Here is a 22,020-nt window from a genome sequence, read left to right as displayed (position 1 = left end):
TAGTAGTTTTTGAATTTTGGCGTGGTGTTAGCTGTTAGCTATGGGTATAATGATTTCAAAAATCTGTGCAAACGTATTGGGAGCGCCCCCTAGTGTTCTATTTACACAGACTCAAATATTAGACACTTCTGGGTATGGTTGAGGGTATGGTTGAAAACCAAAATAATTGATGAGATTTTACAATTCTGTTACTATTGGGTGTGCTAAATAACATACTAAAATCTTAGGAAAAACGAACAACCAGAAAGGCCTCGTTTTCAAGATGGCGTCCATTTTATCCCCGGTGCAGGTACAGACACTGGAGCAGTGAGCAATTGTTTAGCCTCTGAAAGGAAATTTTGTGTGTGAAGAATGAGATATTTTTGTGAATGTGTGAATCATCCCAGACAGTTAATCAAGGGGTCCAGGGGATATGTCGTCATTTCCTTGTTTGATCCATCCATTGCCAGCCAGAGAAGATAGCAAGACAGACGGTGCCACGGTGGTGACCAAACTGATGTGAAGACAACATGCAGAAAATGTCAGCCAAAGGTCGCATGTGATTAGATTAGCTGACATCTCCAAGTTCCAACCACATACACATTTTATCATAAAACTTCACTTTCTCAGGGCATTGTTGTCCGTAAAGGTCTCATGCCTTATCACTGGCAATTAATTTCCCTCCAGGGATCAAGGTTTATCTTATCTTTATCTAATATTAATAGGAGGATGGAGGATGTCAGTCTTTGGGATATTAAGGGGTATGATATAAGGGGGGAGAAACTCACAGCACTTGCAAGAGAAGTCACAGAGACTCATACACCCAGAACTATCACATTCAAGCTTTCTACTCATCCTTTTCTCATGTGGAAGGCTGTATTGTTAACGTTTGGCCTGTTGTTGGCAACACTTGTAGACGGGACACGATCAAATGAAGACCACCTGCCTTACGGAATGAAACTGTGTGGAAGAGAGTTTATACGAGCTGTCATCTTCACCTGCGGAGGCTCTCGATGGCGAAGAAATGTAGACGACTCAGGTGAGAATTTAATTGACATAGCCTATGTGTCTACGCTTGTGCATGAGTTTGCCTTTGTGTTTAGGGTCTAGTGTCTACTGCACTGGTGGGATTCAGTCAGTGACCCTCAGGGGTCCGTGAGGGGGTTCCAGGGGGTCCCTGGATAAATGATTGATAGTTGGGAACCAAATGGACAGTTACAGGTCTGTAATTAAAACAGGGTATTTGTCCAAATGGACCCATTTATACACTGAGGAATTTACAGTGTAGATTGGGTTAGCATATACTGTAGATATGCATATAAAACTGGGGGTCCTTGAAATTATACAGTTCAAGAAACACTGGTCTGGTGAATCAGGCTGTCTGGTTACAAAATCTAAAACAGGATTTTCTGATATACAATGTACAATCTCTTTGGACCGCATATATGCTAAATCAATATGTTTTCTCATTTTTGTACAAGGTGTCATTGGGGAGGCAACCTTTGACCCATGGAACACCATCTCTGCCCCTGAACTCAACGGTGAGCATCAACCCTCAGAATATCAAGTCTGGAAAAGAGAACCAGTGGATGTGGGGTCCAGTGCTACTGGATTCAGTCGCTTTACTCGCTTGCCCATCTCTCTAGGGAGAGTGGAGAGGGAAGGGCGAGACATAGTGGTGGGACTGTCCAATGCTTGCTGCAAAATGGGCTGCAGTAGGGGTGACATCAGCTCTTTATGTTGAATCAAACTACCACTTCATTTTAACTTTCATGTCAGCTTAATAAAACTTGTAACTGTATAAACATTTATTCTTTGTGTCAAAGATTTTTTAAATATTGTAATTGTTTCATTACTGTCTCTATGTTGGGTGTGAAAAGTATTTTTTTATAGGAAAAGGTAAACTATTTTCTTTCTATAAGTGCCCTATCACCCCACGGGGTCACTGTACTGTACTGTACTGTACTGTACTGTACTGTACTGTACTGTACTGTACTGTACTGTACTGTACTGTACTGTACTGTACTGTACTGTACTGTACTGTACTGTCACACCCCAAATCATCATATATACAGTTAATATGTTGTGAAAACCAATCAAAAGCTATTTTGCATGCTCGGACAGACCCAGCCAGCCAGGGACAGACCCATGGGACACACATAGCCGTCTATAGGAGTGTTTACACCACTCAAAAAATAAATACTGTATATTTGCCCTGGGGACATATTGGCTGAGCACGAATGCCCTTTTTCAGCAACACCCTGCTTCACATTCACAGTTCACACAGACATACAATTCTTTCAAACGGTCTGAGTTGCTCCAATGCCGTGCTGATGACTTGACTGGTCAATTGAAAGCAGGTGGCTGCAATCATGACGGGTCCTACCTGGACCTGCCCCTTATTCCTCATTGGTTCCCAGCAGCTGGGTAATGGCCCTGCTGTCTATAAATGTGCTCAGTCTGTCCTGACTGCCACAAGCCAAGCATTGCTTCAGCTATGGACCATTCCAATCGATCAAGTGATCGAATCAAAGACAGGGAAAGAAGACAGAAAGAGGCGGACGATCCTTTTGTTCTGGCGATGAATTACTTTTCTAATTGTGAGTTGGGACACGATGGTTGCTTTATAACTATTACTAATAGTCTTGGTCTCATTTATTTAAAAGATAAGCATTGAAGCAACAACTGTTGCAGCCTTCATGAAAGCAGTGACGCACAAATAATTAGGCTTAATAGTACATCCAACTGTAACAAGTCAACTGCCTGACCAGGCATTACCTCTCAAAAAAAAAATAGCCTATAATCAAAGCTTCTCTTCCGATTGAAACTCCGATGTGAAAACACCCAAAAAAACACCAGTCCTGGAGCTCCAGGCGCGCTAATTTGCGCCGCGGTCTACGCCGCTCTCAGACCCTTCCGACGAGGCTCTTTCTTGGGGTAGAAAAGTGTGGATGACCGCGGCTCAAATTAGCGCGCCTGGAGCCCAGGAGGTCAAGGGCTTTTCCCCTGTCCCATGCGTGAAATTTCGCCGATTTTTTTTGCCGATTTTGCCGATTCAAAATTTAAAAATCGATTCCCGTGCGTATCGATTGAACATCGATTAATCGATTTTTTTAGGTCAGCCCTAGTAATTTCCAGTATAGAGGGTGCCTAGCCCCTCTCGGAACCCTCCATAAACCTTTTCTGAAATTTTTATGTCACTTTATGTAGGGTCCCTGTATGTATCTATATTTTCGTATGGGAATTTTGGAACGCGGGCATAAATATGCTCAGTAACATCATATCTGCGGCGTTTGACGGCCTCTTTTTGTTTGAGTTATTCTGAATTCGTGAACTATAAGTACCTACTACCTATACATACCGCTGTGAATATCTCCTGTGGCGCAGAAGCCGTTAAGTATTTTTAATTATGTTTGACCGATTTGGAAGCTTGGATTCTTGTTTATTTACCGTTCATTGTACCGCCTCCCGATGTGCGGTTGGCTTGTGCTGGCTACGTTCCTGCCTCTGATCTGCTCTGTCATAGCTATAGCGCCACTAGCTAGCCAGATAGGCGGTACAATGAGGTGTCAATAAACAAGGAAGGAAAAGAAGAATCAAAGCGACCAAATCGGTCAAACAAAGATTAAAAATACTTAACGGCTTCCGCGCCACAGGAGATATTCGCAGCGGTATGTATAGGTACTTATACTTCACACATTCAGAAGCCCTCACACGAAAACAAGTCCTAAAAGAGCGCAGACGGGCCATATTCACGGTGTTTATGTTTTATTTATGTCCGCGTACCAGGTGGCAGGGTAGAGATGGAACAGGACCCCATGCTATCTGGGTCGTCAAAAATGTCAGAAACTTCAGTAGCATTGGGTTCTGCTTGTAGGGCTAGAGGGTGCCCAGCATTGTCAAAGAAGTTTGGTGCAAGTAACGTTCCAATTTCTGAAACTCATTTTGTTGCCCAACATGTTTGTTGTTAACTCACACCTCAACCAAATGTCAAATGACCTATGTGACGTAATGTGTTTCCCTTTGCTCCCCCATAGTTGAAGCAGGTACTGTAATCTACGGAAATCATGTGCTGGAAAATAACCTGGCCCTGGTGGAGAGTGTGGCCTACAATAAAGGACTCCCCCCAGAGGCAATCTCAGTCATGCTGGAGTTGACCATGAGCTCCCGCATCGGTATGCTGCTCTTCTGTGTTGAATAGTTGTTGTTTTTAAATGGGGTTTTCTCACAGCTGGTGCCATATTTTACACAGCTTCATTCTGTATTCTGATTCTGTATTAATTTGGCACCGGAGCTACAGCAAAGTGGGAGGTCAAATTGTCTGTATACTAGGGATGGGACTAAAATAAATGACTTAACAAAATTGAAGGGTTAAAAAAATGCCTCTTTTGTTAACCACAATTTAAATATCCACAATATGATTATTGTGAGCGTTATTAATCATGATAAACTATAATTACTATCATCCTATCCCAATTCCCAAGTAGTACTGTATACACAAATTTCTTGAATGTTGTGTACATATTAGTAATATGTGTTCTCAGGAGGTATCTTTATCGTTCTCTCTGCTTGTGTATTTCTCTGTGGTGTGCCCTGTGTAGGTTCCCGTTCAAGTTTATTGGTACGTGTGCTGAATTGTCTCATCCCTGCCACTGTGGTGCCACAGGATGCTGTTTGTCGTGCCGTGGTTTGGATATTTATTGGGAAAATACCAATTTCTACACGGGTAAAAAAATTGGCAATTGTTTTCTGATTCTCTTAATGTTAAGTGCAATAAAATGTTCACACTTTTAGACCATACCCGTGGTCATAATGAAAACAATTGTCCATCAATGGATGCCACAATAAAAATTCACACTCGTGTGAACTGTGAAGTGAGGGGCACTCTTATCATCATACATCTACATCATCACATTCCGGCCAATCTCTTTTTGCGTCCTCACTTTTTATCTTCACTTTTTAAGCCTACACACGCACACACAAAGCTAAGCATAGGAGGGGCTAGCAGCCCGCAAAAATGTACGTCATAATGTGCCGTCAGCGCCCCTCAAAAATGTAGGTCATAATGTGCCGTCATAATGAAGCACAATGTACTCTAAAATACTCTAAATGTGTTGAAACATTACGTTTTCACTGACAGTGGATCGACACCATAGCAGATAACATGGCCTGCCCTAAATCATTACTGTGTTTTGTCATGTCCAGAGTCTCAACACATGCTGCTGGAAAAGGAGGATCAGCATCAACATAAAGCTTGTCAATGTTTGGTGCTGTAAAATATCATAATAGATGGTTGTGTTGCGACTCTAGACATGACAAAACACAGTGATGATTTAGGCCATGTTATCGGCTGGTGTTGATCCACTGACAGTGAAAACTTAACAATGGTTTCAACACAGCCATCTTTTTAGTACACTGTGCTATGTTATGTTTGTAGAACAGGCAAACTAATATTTTTTATGCGGTTTGCTTTGATTGAATAATTGAGTGAACACGCATGATTCAATTTGCCGTAATATGATTTGATTTGGGTGTGTTATAAATAATAATAAAGTGTTTGTGTTGATTATCGTGTATTAATCTAATTATAGTAAACTAATACTATTATACTAAAATGGATACAGATGAAGGGAAAAGAGACATTTTTACAGTACAATAAGTTTATTTTGATCAAACATCTGCTAGCGTGCTTGCCTTTGGTTGTGGCCTGTGGGCTTGGCGTCCTCACTGTTTGACATAGCCCTGGCCTCTACCATATACTGTAAGTTTGACATAGCCCTGGCCTCTACCATATACTGTAAGTTTCCAAGAATACCGACTGCACGGGCCACGGTTATGCCAGAACTGCATTTTTTGGGCAGAAGAAGAAATAAAACGGTCAAATACAAGCATTGAAGTGTAATGCTTAATTGGGTCGTCCACTCACAGTTAACAGTCTTTGTATTGAGTTTGTGCTTAAAATGGACTGTAAATTCTACAAACTGTTAATAAATATTTCAATCAATTGACTGAAAGAACCATAGGCCCTTCAGGCTTGGCCCCTTAATTACTTGGACAAAAACCAGAGATCTTTGAGTTTCATCCTGCCACATGTTTGTGTCAATGTTTCGTAGTTCCCCTTCAATGCATAGGTTATTAGAAAATCCATCATCCTTTATTATATAGAATTTGCATAAAAGGTGGGTGGAAACTGGAAACCTCTATATATTTCTTTACACACAAGCCGTATCTGTGTGTATCTGTCGTAAACTGTTTATGCTTGTGGTTTCCAGGTTATTTTCTTGAAATGGGTGCTGACCATGTATGACATGATTGATTCTACGGATCATCTTCGATCTATGTACGGCTTCCTGTTCAGCTTGGTGACGGATTCAGATCTGGTATGTGAATTAAGATTCTGGAGTATGAAATGACTAAAATGTATTAAAGCACAGACACTTTTGTAAAAGTTTTGGTTGTGTAGTTACCATGCCATGATGTACTGTAACTACTGTAACAACAAATCTTGGCAAGATCTTGCTCCGTTGACTAAGAATTGATATAGGACAAAATGGTCTCATTGACTTATGTTGCCCAGTAAAACGGCTCTCAAAGTCACCTGTAGCATATAAACAAATGAAAATTCATGTCAATGTCAATTCTGTACGGCAAATCTCAACTTTGTGTTGGTTTTACTGTTTGAAGATCCAGTCCAGCTCTTCTTCCTAATACAAAAATGGCTAAATCAACAGTTTTTTTTATTCGTTTAAAAACTGCTTTAGTGTAACTGCTTTTTGAGAAGCAGGAAGTTATCGATATCGGTTTCAAAAAATCTATCGTGCATCCCTAGTGTATAGTTAATGTTTAATAATACAATTTAGTTTTGCATGGTTTGAAAATCAGATTGATCAGATTGGGGAACCTATCCAGCTTTACATGTACTGTGTGTGTGTGTGTGTGTGTGTGTGTGTGTGTGTGTGTGTGTGTGCGCCATATGCAAGGCATAGGCATACAGACACTGTCAATGGCACTGACTGGAATGCTAGGCCATTGATGCATGTTGTTCAACTTATTAACCAACCAGGAATCCGGAATGGCCGACAGCAAGCATTGACTATGACTGCCTTCCAAATGTTGCAGGTCCTGTAGTAGGCAACCTGGCCTGGCGGGAGTATGCACTTCTCGGAGTGCACTTTTCTTGTTAGTTTATATACTGTATAATGTATAGACGACAAAAGTATATCAAACCTCCAAATAATATGGGTAGTTAGTGTTTATCACTTGTAGCAACCAGATAGACCAATTCAGTCCTGTGTCAATTGTAATTTCATGAGTCATGACTATTGGTCTCCACGACTCAAACTCGATCAGATGAAAACAAAGCAACCTTTTCAGATACTAAAAGGTGGACTAATTAATATAAAGGTGTGCTGTTTTTTTCACAGTGGCCTTATGTCTGTCACCTGCTCTGCCTTTTGACGAGAAAAGAATGTGGTAAGTCTGCCCTGTTTTGTTTATCTCATCTCCCCACAGCAATTTTGTAAACTAAGATACCGTAATTCACGTTTTATTTTCTTTATTTTTGTCCTGAACATAGTGCGGCTCTTCAGAGTAAGGAAGTTATTGGAGCTACAGAATAAAGTGGTAAGCATCTTGTCATCATATTGACTTTTCATAATCGGATGTAATTTTCAGCTCTTATCTTCAGCATCCAAGTAAATGCAGTATATGCGCTGCATGCAGTGTGTTCTGCTTGCAGCCATATCTATCAAACGTAGCCCATTACTCCTTTTAATCAGTGCTGGCATTAATTCGGTGGTAATTCAAAGTACAGTAAAATGTTATATTGCCATACTGGTTTGATATAATGTATGTTAGTAAGTAGTTTTATCCTGCCATGCAATTATGTAATTATTACAGACATCAATCACACTGGCAGTTACATGCAGGAATGTGTAGCAGCTTTTACATATTCTAGTTGCGAACGCAGTGAGCCACTTACTATGACAGCAGGGGCTGAGTGTCTGTGTGTGTGTGTGTCACGCTGTGTGGTGTCACGCTGTTACACCACCGGCCCGCCACCAGAGGGCGCAGCTGTGGCACGCACGCACGCACACACACACACACACACACACACACACACACACACACACACACACACACGGCGCAGCTGTAGCACACACACACACAACCACACACACACGAGCTGCGTTCGCTTCACGCGTTTGCGCGTCTTACTTGTATATTCTACACTTTTTCCTCAGGGTCAGCAGCCAGTCCTCTTACACCTTCTAGCGTGCTACAAAATGCTTTGCCCTGAGCTAGTGCCATGCCCCATTTCGTTAAAAAAGGTTTGTACATTGACTGCATTACAATGTTATTTTTCCATTTCAATCATTATCTTTGGACCATCTTTGAATCTAATCCTGCTTGGTCCGTCAGGCTCCTTTTAGGAACTACAATTCTGCTTGGAAAACGTCACTGGCCGCTGTCCAGAAGAGCAATGCCTGTACAGTCGCCTCTGTCTCTCTCTGGGTATGGAGGCCAGATTGTTTTTCTGTTTTGACTGGAAGAACCGAGGGTGGGTATTCAAAACTGTACAGAGTTCCTAGCCTTTAACGGTGCTGTTTTTCTATCAGAAACATCGAGCACACCTGGAGTTGCCTGTGCTATGTGCCGCAGCTCAGATGGAGACACAGAACGATCCCGTCTACAGGAAGAAGTTTGTCCCTATGATACAGATACAGTCCTTCTCTGAACTACTGAATAATTTGGGCAACATTGAAGTAAGTTCTCTCTCTTTTCTGTTTCTCAGTTCCTCACTCATTTTCTCCATGCTTATTGCCTATGATACTTTCTCAGTTGCTGCATCTCATTCTCTCTTGCCTTTTGCGTGCGATACCTTTCCTCTCTATCCACCTTAATTAATTAATCCACCATTAATATGACAGCCCTGAGCCCTCCCAGTCCATTAGAAGGCATGACCCCTGTCAATTGTAGTTGTGGTGGCTCACCATGGCCACATGGGGGCACTGTGCTACTTGCAGTCAATGCTAAATACTAGTAAATAGCAGACCCATCAACAATCTTCTGCCACACAAACTACTAGGTGGCCTGGGAGGCTTATTTGTTTATTAGAGTCAACACTAAACCTGCCCCATTATGCTTAGCTTGTTGTCTCTACCAGGCCGAAGGCGTGGGGAGAGAGTATGTTTTGCACTACGTCCGTGTGTGTGTCTGTCCGTGTGGGTGTCTGTCCGTCTGTTTACAGCTAATCTCCGGCACAGTTAACCCGGTCGATGCCAAACTTTGCACACACACTTCCTGGATGCCAACGATGAACCCCCCAAATTTTCCAGAACGACCCGTTATAGTGCCAGGAGGCCAACTTTTGTAAAACATGTTTTTTGATATTACTCGTCCATATTCAAAAATCCCACAAATTGTTACACAGTATCTCTATAGTCATGTGTTCAAGACAGATCTGTCCAATATTTTATATTCCATCCTGAACATTGGCTTTCAAAGTTTGCAGGATTGGCCCGTTTTGAACAAAAATATATATATAATACATATATCCCACCCTTTTCACATTGGCCTGTTATAGCGCCACCAACAGGTGGAATTTGCAACAATCATCCAATTGCCATCCAAGGCTTAAGAAGAAATGGCACCCTTTCTCACATTGGCTTATTATAGCGCCACCAGGAGGCCACAACCTGACCTGCCCTGGTGGAGACCTGTGCCCAGAGGGGCACTTCTTCTAGTTTGTTCTGTAAATGTGCCATTGCTCAGTTTACAGACTTTGTTTATGATCTGCCGTAAGTAGAGAATATACAAATGGCCATTAACCCGCTGATAATATTATGAAGTGAACCACATGATAAAAGGTCTCCACATAAATGTGTGTTTACTCAGCAGATGCATCAACCCGATAAATGAATCTTCTCAAGCGGTATGACGTTTGTGCCTTGTGCTGTGTTATTATTAACTCGCCACCATTTGGCCGTTTCCATGGCTGATGAGAAAGGTTTGTCTAATGGGATAGGAGACTAATGGGTGGGCTGTGCGCGGTTGATCATCCACCTGGAATTGTGCAGCCACGACATGACAGGAACAAGGGTGCAGGATGACGGAACAATGATTCCTCCAATCATTGTTCTGTCATCCTGCACCCTTGTTCCTGTCAATAAAAGCACATGTTGCTCCCATTTTAGATGAATGATGCTTCTGCTGCACACTATTATTGAGAGGACTGTGTGTCTGACATACACAAAAAATACTATACAATGTACAATGTCCCCAATGCGAGACAGCTTGTCATACATAAGCAAATGTATTCTCTCATGACAGATTCAGACTAGAGCTCCGCAGCAGAATCTGTCGACAGCTCCTATTACAATGTGTCGAGTTAGGAATGTAAACAGAAAGACTGTGCAACTGGAAGAGGAGGGACCAAAACGGGCCAACATCCTGTTATCCAATCCTATACAATCCAACTTTATTTATGGAGCACATTTAAAAACAACAGAGTTGACCAAAGTGCTTTACATAACATAAACACAAATAAAAGTGCACAAAATCGTCAAAGATAGTACCGGTATAGATACAAATATACATCAAGGTGGGAAAAAAACAGTAAAACATGGAAAAGCTTTGTGCTCTGGCCTGTGCATGTTCCGTATGTGTGTTTATCTATGTGAGCTCCAGAGCGAGAGTTTTTTAAAAATGTGATCTTTGTGGATGCTCTGCGTCGACTGTACTGGCTAGCTTTTTAACAGCATTCATGGTGTTTGTTTATACTACATGCGCGTTTCTTCCTTCCGTCAGCTGCCAGCTCAGATCGGCTCTCTACTGGGCTCCCATCTGGCGCTGCATTACCTGGATTGCGTACAGGATGATTCAGCCTACTTACGCCTCAACGCCTGGGTAGGGAATGCCCTTACTGAAAGTAAGTAGTAGCTCAGAGAGGGAGTACTGGGGACAGACTTGCAAAACGTAACATAACATTCTCTGTCAGAAAGTGAAACACCAATGCAATCTCACCCTGAGATGAACCCCAGACAACATTACCTGTGCTTGGCATATATAAGAAACTCTGATGGAAGGGGTTCACTTTAGGGGGCGGGGGGGCTCACACTGTCGAGCAGTTTACAGAATCAATGACTGACTGCTGTTTTCTTTCATTTAATTGTATAGTTTTTCTTTTATATATAAATATAATTTCCCTCCACAATTTAACCTTTAAAAACCTTTATTTCCCTATATTTTTAGAGGTTTTATGCTGTAGCAATGAAGATCCCTCCAGTTCAGAAGATGCTGTGCATTTTTTAGAGCGGTTGCTGAGCGCGCAGAGCTTCCTCCAGGTGAGCAGTGGTTCCCAAACGTTTAGTTAAGCTTGAGACCCCAAAGGGAGTCTCCCAGGGACACAAAATGGCTCACAACTTGTTGTGATGCGATATGTTGTAATGTTGTTCTTTTTTTTTTTTTAAATAGATTTTCTTTCTAAAACATTTTGATTTGTTTCCCTTCCGTTTAAAATAATTACATAAATTGTAGGAAACGGAAATAAAGGAATATTTATTCGACCCACAAATCATTCACCAAAATTAAAACAAAATACCCCCAATATTTTGCTGTAAAACTGGCTACTGCATTAGTGCGCTATTATTACTATTATTACTCTTTCTTTATTGTTCATCTCTCTACTGTGATTTTATAGAGCACATTGTGAAATGTTTTGCTGTAAAACTGCATTAGTGCACTACTGGCTACTAGTGGCTGCATTCATTCGGCGACTAGTCTGTCTGCTTGCCTCTCTTTTTGGGGGGGCTGGGTACCCCAAAAGTACAGCGAAATTAAAACATAATACCGGGTATTATGTCAATGAACGTGTCCCGTCTCCGTCAGCAGTCATGGCAATGTTGACACTATGTGTCAGGAGACAAATTGAAACTTTCACACCCATGTCTCTTTTCATCCCCTGTCTTTTTACTCACCCAGGAGGGTCTCTCCAGCACAGAGATCTTTCTCAACCGTTTTCTCAGCGTTTGGGATGGTTCCCACCTCCGCCCACAGATCCTGCGTCTGCTGAGCTTCTACCCTGTGGTTCCCATGTCCCGTGAGTTGCTGCCCTACTCCACCACTCTTACCTGTTGTCTTACCTCTGTGTCACGCACATGTATGCTCTATAGTGTTTGGGGCGGCTGTGGCTCAGGAGGTAGAGCATGTCGTCCAATGATTCCTGGGGCGGCGGTTCGAATCCCGGCTCCTCCTGTCCACATGCCGAAGTGTCCTTGGGCAAGACACTGAACCCCACTTGCCTCCAATGAGTTGGTCGGTGTGAGCTTGCCACCATTGGTGTGAATGTGGGAAGTGAGGATGCTGGTGTCGACTGTTCGTCGCTTCACTTCCAAATGTATGAATGAATGAACCATTGTAAAGCGCTTTGAGCACTTGGAAAAGCTCTATAAAAATGCAATTCATTATTATTATTATATGTCCACATATCTACGTATCTATCACATATCTACTAAGTTATGACTTTGTGTTTACATATACAGTAATTGAGCATGCTCACAGACATAGAGCATCTAAGGACTAAATTAATGCTATACTTCGTCATACTGCAGTGTCACACAAAAGTAGCAAAAGGAGAACTGTAAGCCGCCTCCCAACGCTGTGACGTGTTGTGACCTTGTAAATCAGCTCTTTTGTTTTACTATTTTGAAATCCCAAACTGTTTTGGACATACATGAGGTTCCCACCCGGTGGCTTCGTTTGACATATATATTATATATATTATATTATATATATATATATATATATATATATATATATATGCTGCCACATGCACACTGGGGTTTGCGCATATTGAATTATATTTCATTGCATGCATGTGTAATCCTCTATCCTCTGCCACAGATATGAAGCAGCTTGTGTTTGAGCCCATCATGCAGCTGTTCTGTACCTCCACAGTGTTTTTTAAGGCAAGTAATGGGCAAGGCAAGAAGATGATGCTGGCTGCCATCTTTGAATTCATTAGATACTCATTGTGCCTATTTCCATCTTCTGAGTGTGTGTAACCTGTGATCACTCCTTGTGTGTCTGTCTAACCTGTGATCACTGTATGTGTGTGTGTGTGTGTCTCTAGTGCGGTGTGATTGACAGTCTGAAAAACATGCTTCAGAGGTGGTTGACCTGGCACTCGGTGTACGCTGTCGCCGACAGCAACAGTCTGGACCTCAGCCTCCACAGTCATGATAACCCGAAGTGAGTCATCTCTTAGTCAGAGGAGCTATTCCTTTGTAAATGATTGAACCTGTTGTTTCAGACCTATGCCTTATTACTTGTGCAAGTACTGCAATCGGCTGGGTATGTATGCATGTCAGTGTTCACCGGCCAATAAGGGCCCCACCTCCCCCTGGCCAGCTGGGGCGCCTGATGGAGGGGAAAAGAACTGGTCGGAATAACGTGTCCCTTCCACGCGCTACGTCCTGGCGGGGAAATTCCCCTCTGTCAGGTGAAAAGAAGCAGCTTGGACTCCTCATGCATAGAAGGAGGTATGAGGTCAGTCCGCTGCCCCCCCCCCCCCCCCCCCCCAGGTTGGCAGAGGAAGTGTAGCGCCCAGGATTACATTAGATAATTGGCACTGGGTGAAAAGAAAACTGGGTTACAAAATCGTGGGATAAAAATTTAGAAAAAAAAAAAGAATGGTGGCCCCTTATTGGCTGTTGATGGTGACGCAACTATGGTACGGTTCAAGGTTGGTATGGTATAACTTAAGGTCAATAACGGGTCTAAAGCATTTAGAACAGCAGTTGTAATTGACATTAGTTAGTAGCAGTACTTGTGCGCTCTGCAGTACTTGTGCACAAGTTGGCACTTGCATTTCTAGTTAATTGCTGGGGTTGATTGTTCCTGGCTGCTCAGCATTCAGTCCTCAACAGCACCTATGAAGAAAATAGGAACACAACTAGAACTGCACTCTGTCGAGTGCATACTTGCTTGTTGCACACTAGTAGGCCATAAATGGCCAACTAGTGCGCAAGCAGAGCGCGCAAGTCCTTTCGACCGCTGTAAACTGTCAAATCTCAGTATCTCTGTGAAGGAACGTTTGAAATGTATAATTTTTAGATGTAACTATTTGCTACCTACCTACTTTATGCATATAAACACCTAGTATTATTAAGTATGATTCAAGTTTCTATCTATATAAGTTTGGGTGAAGAGCTAGTCATACATATACACACCACGTACTCTGGTCCCAGCAGATCAGGCACAACTTGCTATTTTATTTTTACTGATTATGTATATAGTATACGTATGACTAGCTCTAAATGATGACGTAAGAGATATGGTCATTTGTGGTCGTTTGGTCCCAGCAAAGCAGGCATATACTATATATAGTATATAGGCATATACTATATACGTATACATATATACTATATAGTGTGTAGTTGTAAGTTGATTAGCGGTATACTGTGGTTACTTTGCGCCAAAAACCGTGACGGCTGTCCCGCCATTTGATGTTTATGCAAGAAAACAGCAAATCTGTGCCTAGTTTGCTAGGACCAAACGACCACAAATGACCATATTTCTTACGTCATCATTAAGAGCTAGTCATACATATACACACCACGTACTCTGGTCCCAGCAGATCAGGCACAATTTGCTATTTTATTTTTACTGATTATGTATATAGTATACGTATGACTAGCTCTAAATGATGACGTAAGAAATATATATAGTATATAGGCATATACGTATACATATATACTCTATACTGTATAAAGTGTGTAGTTGTATGTTGATTAGCGGTATACTGTGGTTACTTTGCGCCAAAAACTGTGACAGCTGTCCCGCCATTTGATGTTTATGCAAGAAAACTGCAAATCTATGCCTGGTTTGCTGGGACCAAATGACCACAAATGACCATATTTCTTACGTCATCATTAAGAGCTAGTCATACATATACACACCACGTACTCTGGTCGCAGCAGATCAGGCACAATTTTCTATTTTATTTTGACTGATTATGTATATAGTATACGTATGACTAGCTCTAAATGATGACGTAAGAAATATGGTCATTTGTGATCATTTGGTCCCAGCAAAACGGGCACAGATTTGATGTTTTTCTGCATAAACATCGAATGGCGGGACAGCTGTCACGGCGGAAGAGACCGGGCGAAAACATTACTTGCGCGCTCTGCTTGCGCAAGTAAATATGCACCCCTGAGCTTCCCCTCCCCCATGACTGTCGTTTTGTCACGTAGTCACACCTTTACAGGGGTGGGGGCCACTGGGGGGTGGGCGCTGCCTGTCCCCTTTTACAGAACAGGCATTCAAATGCGAATATGGTGGTACGTGAATAAGCGACCACCACAATTAATGCTACATGTTTGTTGTGAACTGAAATCGTACCACTGTGTTTATGTTTTTTTTTCTCCCCGATGCGGTGGGAGGGGAGGCACCCATGACAGTTATAAGAAGTATTCGCCTCTGCTCAACAGTATGAGTAATCTGATAATACCGAACCCGTAACCAAGGACACAAAAAGATTTTGTATTCATTCTCACATTTACAAACATGCCCCCGGCTGCCAGTGGCACAACAGCTCAGGCATGAGAAGTGGAAATTGCACAGCTGTGCTCTCCTTAAATGACTCTACTGGTGGTTTGGCATGTTTAGCCTGACTATGATTCACAGTATGCTAGCTACTTAACATTATACTTTTACTGACCATTTATACAGTTTGTTTGGTTATTGAGGAAGCTGTGGAATTGCATTCATTTCAGTGTGGTATGAAATTCATCTGGCAAAGACTTTCTTGAGATGGTTAATCCAAAAAAAGACCATGTCACTGCACCTAAAGAAAGAAAAATGAGTGCGGCAGTGGGTGCAATGCTGTGAAAATACTTTTATTATTGACATAATGGTTAACTTTCTCCCAAAATTGGCACTTCATTGGTAGTTTGAGCACAAGCCTCTTCAACAATACCATTTAGGGCAGGCTATTACCTTCACGTTTTGCTTAAAACAAAACTTTTTATTTTTTTTAAGGTTAAGGCACTATATTCTGATGGTAATCATTGCTATATGTTTGTTCAGTAACGGGTCTCTCCAGCTCTTTAATAAACAGAAAATCTGACTATCCATTCTGCTCTCTTCCAAAGGAACATGACGTTGTCAGCATTCAAGAATTCTGTGATGGAGGTGCTTAACTTTGTGGGCCGCCTGTGCTCATTGGGACTGCAGCTTGAGCACTGTCATGCCCTGCTCCTCAGCATTTCCCTGGACTTCTATGAGATGGTAACTGATTGTTCTCTACTCAGTACGATGCTTCTACATAATTCTGTAAAACCATGCCTATAAAAACAGCTTCAGTGTGATTGGTTTTTATGGTAACATCTTTTTATGTACATGCATGAATCCTGAACATTTTCTTCTCTTCTAGGTGTGTGACATCTTTATGAAGTATGGGCTCCCCCTGGTGGTAATGCCCCCAAAAGGGGTTTTCTATCCAGCCCTGCTTTGTACAGACCCCATCAGCGTGGACAAAATGGCCCACATCATGTACAGGTCAGGACCTGCTGTCACCACACATGTAGGCAGGCCTGAAAAGCATTTTTCAAAAATTGGGAATTAACCCACACAGGTCTGAAAAGATTTTTTTTAATGGGGAATTCCCGCCTTGTGCTTCAAATGGGGATGGATTCATCCACTTTGGGGTGAGAAGAGGTATTACTTGTGAGCTTAACTTAAGGTCATACGTTGCCTTATTATTACCTCTGATTGCATTGCTTTGCGTTGCTCTACTCCAACTCAGGGTTTCTAACTATGCCTCTTTCTACTTTTACCTAGTGGTTCTTATGGTGGCACTCTTTTGTCTTCATGCTTTAATCTTGTACTCTTCATCCTCTGCTTCATGTACAACTTTGTTGAAACATAAGAAAATATAGTCTGCACATTAGATAATATATATGATAATCAAACTCAGGGCTTAAAGTTCTCAGTCCTGGGGATGGATTTCAGTCCTGAGGATTTCATAGGGGTCATTTAATGATATCGGTGCAATTGCAAAAATCATTTTGGCTTTAAGCCCTGCAAACTGCTCACACGACAGCAGTTTTTACTCCCTTGGTTGGCATCAGGAATTTAATTAACTATATTTTAATGTATATTTTACAACGTTCCTGATGGCAAGTGTACACAGACTGATGTAATTTTCTTTTTCATGGTGGCTTTCCACGCTTTACTTTACTTGCAGTCTCCTCCACTCTGCTTCATATTCACCTAATGTTATACAAAAATAAAATGCTCACATGAGATCATCAGTCTTTGCTCACTTGCCATGGATATAATTGTGACCCAGACACCCAGTTAGGCTAAATCTTGTCTTTTGGCTGATTCTTCACCATCGGTAACATTGCTGTCATCTGCTTAGGATCCAGAGCATTGGCACTGTTACTTTAATTTGTGCCATTTACTTTCATTATCTGTCTGATTTTATGCTCTGTTGCAACAAAGTATAAATCGGGCTTCAGGAACCAGGGTTTTAACAATGTTATTGTCATTGTTTTTGCACCAGTGCTTTCTGGGTCTGGTGGTTTTCCGGAGCGGTTCCCCTTTAACCCATTGATGCCTGGTGGTAAATGGTAAATGGTGCATTTATATAGCGCCTTTATCCAAGGCGCTTTACAGAGATTGTGCATTACATTCACCCATTCACACACACATTCATACACCGATGGCAGCGGAAACCATGCAAGGCACCAACTAGCACATCGGGAGCAATTAGGGGTTCAGTGTCTTGCTCAAGGACACTTCGACAGTAACTCTGGGGGAGCCCGGGTTCGAACTGGCAACCTTACGGTTACCATCCAGGCGCTCTACCCCTGAGCCACCGCCGCCGTGGTGCAATGTATACGTTGTTCTACCCTTGATGCCGCTCTCTGTGTCTCATCAGCTATTGCTATACATGTAGCAACATAACTATTTATAATTAAAAAAAATCATCAGAATTAGAAGGTTTTCAGAAACCTTAGGTCAGGCCATAGAAGGCGTTCCCAGATTCGTCCTGAGGCATCAATGGGTTAAAATATGTTAATTTCAACACTTTAAATTTCACACTGAAAACTGCTCGTCATACACTCATAACGATGATCTAGCCAGGGCCACAGCCTTCTGGAATTAACGTGACACTTCGTCCAGTTGTTCCTGCATTCACATTTATATTCATAATTATGTTAATAACATCACTGTAAATGTGTGCGGGAATCACTCGCATGTATTGATTTGGGCGAATCAATAGAAATATGCACAATTCAGGCCACACACACAGGTTCAATGTTGATTCCAGAGCCTGTTGGTTCCATATTGTGCACGAAACACTGCTTGTTAAATACCACTTATGCATGCATATTTGATGCTGAAAAGGATTTGAAATCAGAAATGGCTGTCAAACTTCCTCATCTGACATTTATGATTTATGATGATGAGAGTCCAAGAAGCACTGCACTTTAATATATGCTGAATAAGAGCAGTATTTATGGTGTAACCTTGGTAAAACTATTTTGCATAGATTGTAAACATTTACATGACATTTATCAGAACAAGACTAGCACAAGCACATGTGCTTGTGCTAGTACATGTGCTAGTGCTGAAACTTACTGTATTTTATGGTCGTTCTGACAATGTTGTGTGCCTGAATATGGTTAGTGAGTGGAGGAAAGGCCTGTAAAATCTAGAGTTTAATATGCCTAACAGAGAAAATATGTTGTATTGCTCTTTGTTGATAATAAATGCACTTGGTTTCTTCAGGTACAAGATGAACATGACTGCAGCCAAGGAACAAGAGCGACAGACAAAGGTCATAACTTATTTTCTTTCTGTGTAACTTAATTTCTACATAAACATGCATAGTTTAAGGAAGGCTGAATAAAACCATTTTAATAGGAAAGAACTGTATAAAACCTTTTTAATCAGAGAGAACTGTATTAGGACTTCTGTCACATAATCAAAATGCTGCTTGTTATATTGGCATAGTTGGCTTTAATAATACATCCAATATCTATAGCACATTTCTAGGTAGTCAAAGTCTACACCAACTGAGTGTTTGTGTGTGTGAGTGAGAGAGATACTGGTTTGTAAATGTAAAACCCTCCAAACTGCCTATCGTAGTTCATTTTGTACTGATCTAGACATGCCGTTAATAAATGATTGATGGATAGATATTAGCTTAAGTAGATGCCGCTCAAATGAAAATGTCAGCACTTCTTATGAAGAAAGATGAGCCCAGTAAACGCCATGTAAATTCCAGCGTTATTTGACCTTGGTGAAATTCATAGACACACTAACTTGAGTGGTTTAATTAGAACCTTCTCTGTCTGTTCCCTCACGCTGCTTTCCTCCTCCCTTTCTCACTCCTTTTCTTTTTTTTAAACAGGACGTTCACCTCAGCCGTCAGACGTGGCAGGAGTTCAACTACTATGCCCAATGCATGTTCAACTGCCTGTGGAACATTCAACTGCCTGTGGACTTGCCGATACCACAAGAACAGCTGTCCATAGGCAAAGTGCCAGATTTTGACCTAAGCCACCATCCGGCATTCTTGATTTACGCCATCCACTTTCATCGCCAGGTTGGATGCTTTGGTTTATGTTTGTCACATCACGCGTGAAAGAATTTGCATAATGATCCTGTCTGGTGCGTTGCAGTCAAGAGACCGGTTAACCAAATTGGGGTCACAGCAGTGTATCGCAAAAATGTTTTCCTTGAAAGCCACTCCCTCCAGCTTGGGTAATAAACCCTTTCATTGAAGAACTATTAATAAAGAAGCACTTTTTATTATTCATGCATGGGAGCTGGATGAGACTTGAGTTCTTATCATGTTTAATAATACACATACCTTTTTTTTGGTTAGACTGCAGCAACCAGCAATGTTCTGCTGAGATTTTTACTGGAGAGGGCTGACCATGAATATTTATGTTTCTTTATCAGCACTGGCCAGAGAGCAGAGACACAGACCTCAATTCCATAAAGGTATGGTATCATTTTCACCTTTTCTAACATATTTTCCTGTAGTTGCAGTGATGCAAGTTTTAACTTTGTCATTTAAGTTGTATGACTTGTTGTGTCTTTAAATCTCACACACTCAATAATCGTGTGTGTGTGTGTGTGTGTGTGTGTGTGTGTGTGTGTGGTGCGTGCGTGTCAGTCTCCCAAAGAGTGGAATTGGTACAAGGAGTATCTGTATGCCAACTTTGAGGGCCTTAAGGAGTTTGCGACAAGCATGATCAAGTGTGTCACGAGTGATGACCCCACTGCTGCTGGAAAAGGAAGATCAGCATCAGATGGTGGTCCTATTTAAAAAAGTGCCCATTTGTCATGTCTGTCTGGATCTTGTGTCCTGTTAATGTCTAAGATGAATTAAATGCTTCTAAACATGCCATTTTTTGGTACTTTGTGATTATTATTGTGCCTATAATGTGTTCACTTTACACAAATGTGCTGTTCTTTGCTGGTCTATAAGATGTTCTGTAGTATGGTTCATTATGTTTTGTGAAGTCAACAGATGCCCATCTGTATGGTGCTGCATCGCAACAACAAATTATCTGCATCACTTGTTTGTACTCGCTGTGAATACAACACACATACTTAAACCATTATCTCAGTGGCAACTGTACTCTAGAACAAACTTGAGGGAGAGAGGGAGTTTACAATGTTTTGGTCTAACTTTGTGTATTATACTTACTTTCAGACAGATATGTTTGGCACCTCTTCACGGTTGAGCAGTGGTCATGTGATTGTCGCTGAATTCCTGGTTTCACAGCTTATTTTTGAAGTCGTGGTGTAGTCATGGTTCAGCTTTATAGTTTTGGCTTAGTTAATCTCTATAAAGATGGTAGCCGGATATCATATTAGCGGATATCATGAACGTGTGTGCGCGTGTGTGCGTCTGCGCGTGCACGTGTGCACGCATAATCACTTATTTGACCAGATCATATGGCTTGTACATTGGACTGTACAATGTTAGAACAAAAATCTATTGTAATTTTTCTGCAGTGAACTTTTTCTACATATTTTTTTACCTTTTGTAGGTGTGATATTTTTTGAAGCAATATTTATTTATTAATTGGACAGTCTTATTTGTAGAGTGACTTCTCTAAAAGTGTGCCTCGTTAGTGATCGCATAGGACACTGACAGAAGCCCTGAATAGAAAGCAAAATCTGAACATATCTGTCTAAAAGCCCACTGGCTATTGTATATTTTCTTCAGTTTAGAGTATGGAAAAGTCTAAAATTTAATAGTTTTGTTTGTTTTTCTTTTCTTTAGTTCTACCTAACATTGTTTGTTAAATTGTAACTTGCATTGTTTCTTATGGTATATCGTGCCTATATACTTTGATTGCATTATGGCGCTCTCTCATTTAGTGCTACTACCTGTGTTTTTCTGTCGGGAGAAATGTATTTTCTACCAGTACTTAAAGCAGTCTCTTTATAAAATATACATGGTACATGTGAGACTTGCAAAAAAAAAGAAATTTATTTAGCAATAGTATAGTATTCACATACTTTTTCCTTCTTCTGATCAACCGCTGGTTGAAAGGAAAGGACATGTGGTGACAATGACTTTTACCTCTTTACTGATCCATAACCTGTGCTGGGCAGAGCCCTCTGATTGTAGTCAATAGGGTGTTCAATATGGGAAACCTGATTCGAGATAAACCCCACATGTTAACTCCTGGATTTGAAACTGGGTCTCCCACATGGGAAACCATGTGGGATACCGGATGCTACCGGTATAGTAATAATACTGTATGTGTATGTCTCACTACTGTGACAGGTGTTAATTAAATCAAAAACAAAACATTCAATCCTATGACTGACGAAAATAACTGTAGTAGAATCAACAACACTGAGGGCTGGGACTAATTCAAATTAGCTAATTCAAATGTAGTCGTGTAGGTGAAATACCCCTTTAATCTCTCACCTTTTCGGCAGCAGTATGCACCCGTTGTGTCTGCAACTTTGTTTTGTCTGATATGTGACTGTTGG

General features: G+C 41.3%; 2 protein-coding genes across 2 annotated transcripts in view; both read left to right on the top strand.

Annotated features, from left to right (window-relative positions):
• The first annotated feature begins 148 nt into the window (after positions 1-148).
• rln3b (relaxin 3b) lies at positions 149-1,753 on the top strand. The gene is made up of 2 exons (XM_083765422.1): positions 149-1,018; positions 1,461-1,753. Exons 1-2 carry the CDS (start codon positions 634-636, stop codon positions 1,721-1,723), a joined length of 648 nt encoding a protein of 215 aa, XP_083621548.1. The 5' UTR covers positions 149-633; the 3' UTR covers positions 1,724-1,753.
• A 598-nt stretch (positions 1,754-2,351) lies between these two features.
• Positions 2,352-22,020, top strand: part of LOC310858421 (centromere protein I-like) — a gene marked incomplete at both ends in the record, with an annotated part of 30,260 nt that continues 10,591 nt past the window's right edge. The window contains 13 exons of the mRNA XM_083764528.1: positions 2,352-2,406; positions 4,017-4,154; positions 4,581-4,651; positions 6,252-6,359; positions 8,598-8,744; positions 10,789-10,909; positions 11,233-11,324; positions 11,962-12,079; positions 12,883-12,947; positions 13,112-13,230; positions 16,137-16,272; positions 16,418-16,567; positions 19,409-19,603. Of these exons, the coding sequence (XP_083620654.1) occupies positions 2,352-2,406; positions 4,017-4,154; positions 4,581-4,651; positions 6,252-6,359; positions 8,598-8,744; positions 10,789-10,909; positions 11,233-11,324; positions 11,962-12,079; positions 12,883-12,947; positions 13,112-13,230; positions 16,137-16,272; positions 16,418-16,567; positions 19,409-19,603 (1,515 nt within the window). The remainder of the gene's footprint in view (positions 2,407-4,016; positions 4,155-4,580; positions 4,652-6,251; positions 6,360-8,597; positions 8,745-10,788; positions 10,910-11,232; positions 11,325-11,961; positions 12,080-12,882; positions 12,948-13,111; positions 13,231-16,136; positions 16,273-16,417; positions 16,568-19,408; positions 19,604-22,020) is intronic.

The sequence above is a fragment of the Protomyctophum parallelum genome (assembly GCF_964188405.1).
Source record: "Protomyctophum parallelum genome assembly, chromosome: 5".
NCBI classification, from domain to species: Eukaryota; Metazoa; Chordata; class Actinopteri; order Myctophiformes; family Myctophidae; genus Protomyctophum; species Protomyctophum parallelum.
The sequence above is the reverse complement of the archived record's forward strand: the minus strand, read 5'-3'. Positions and strand labels throughout refer to the sequence as shown.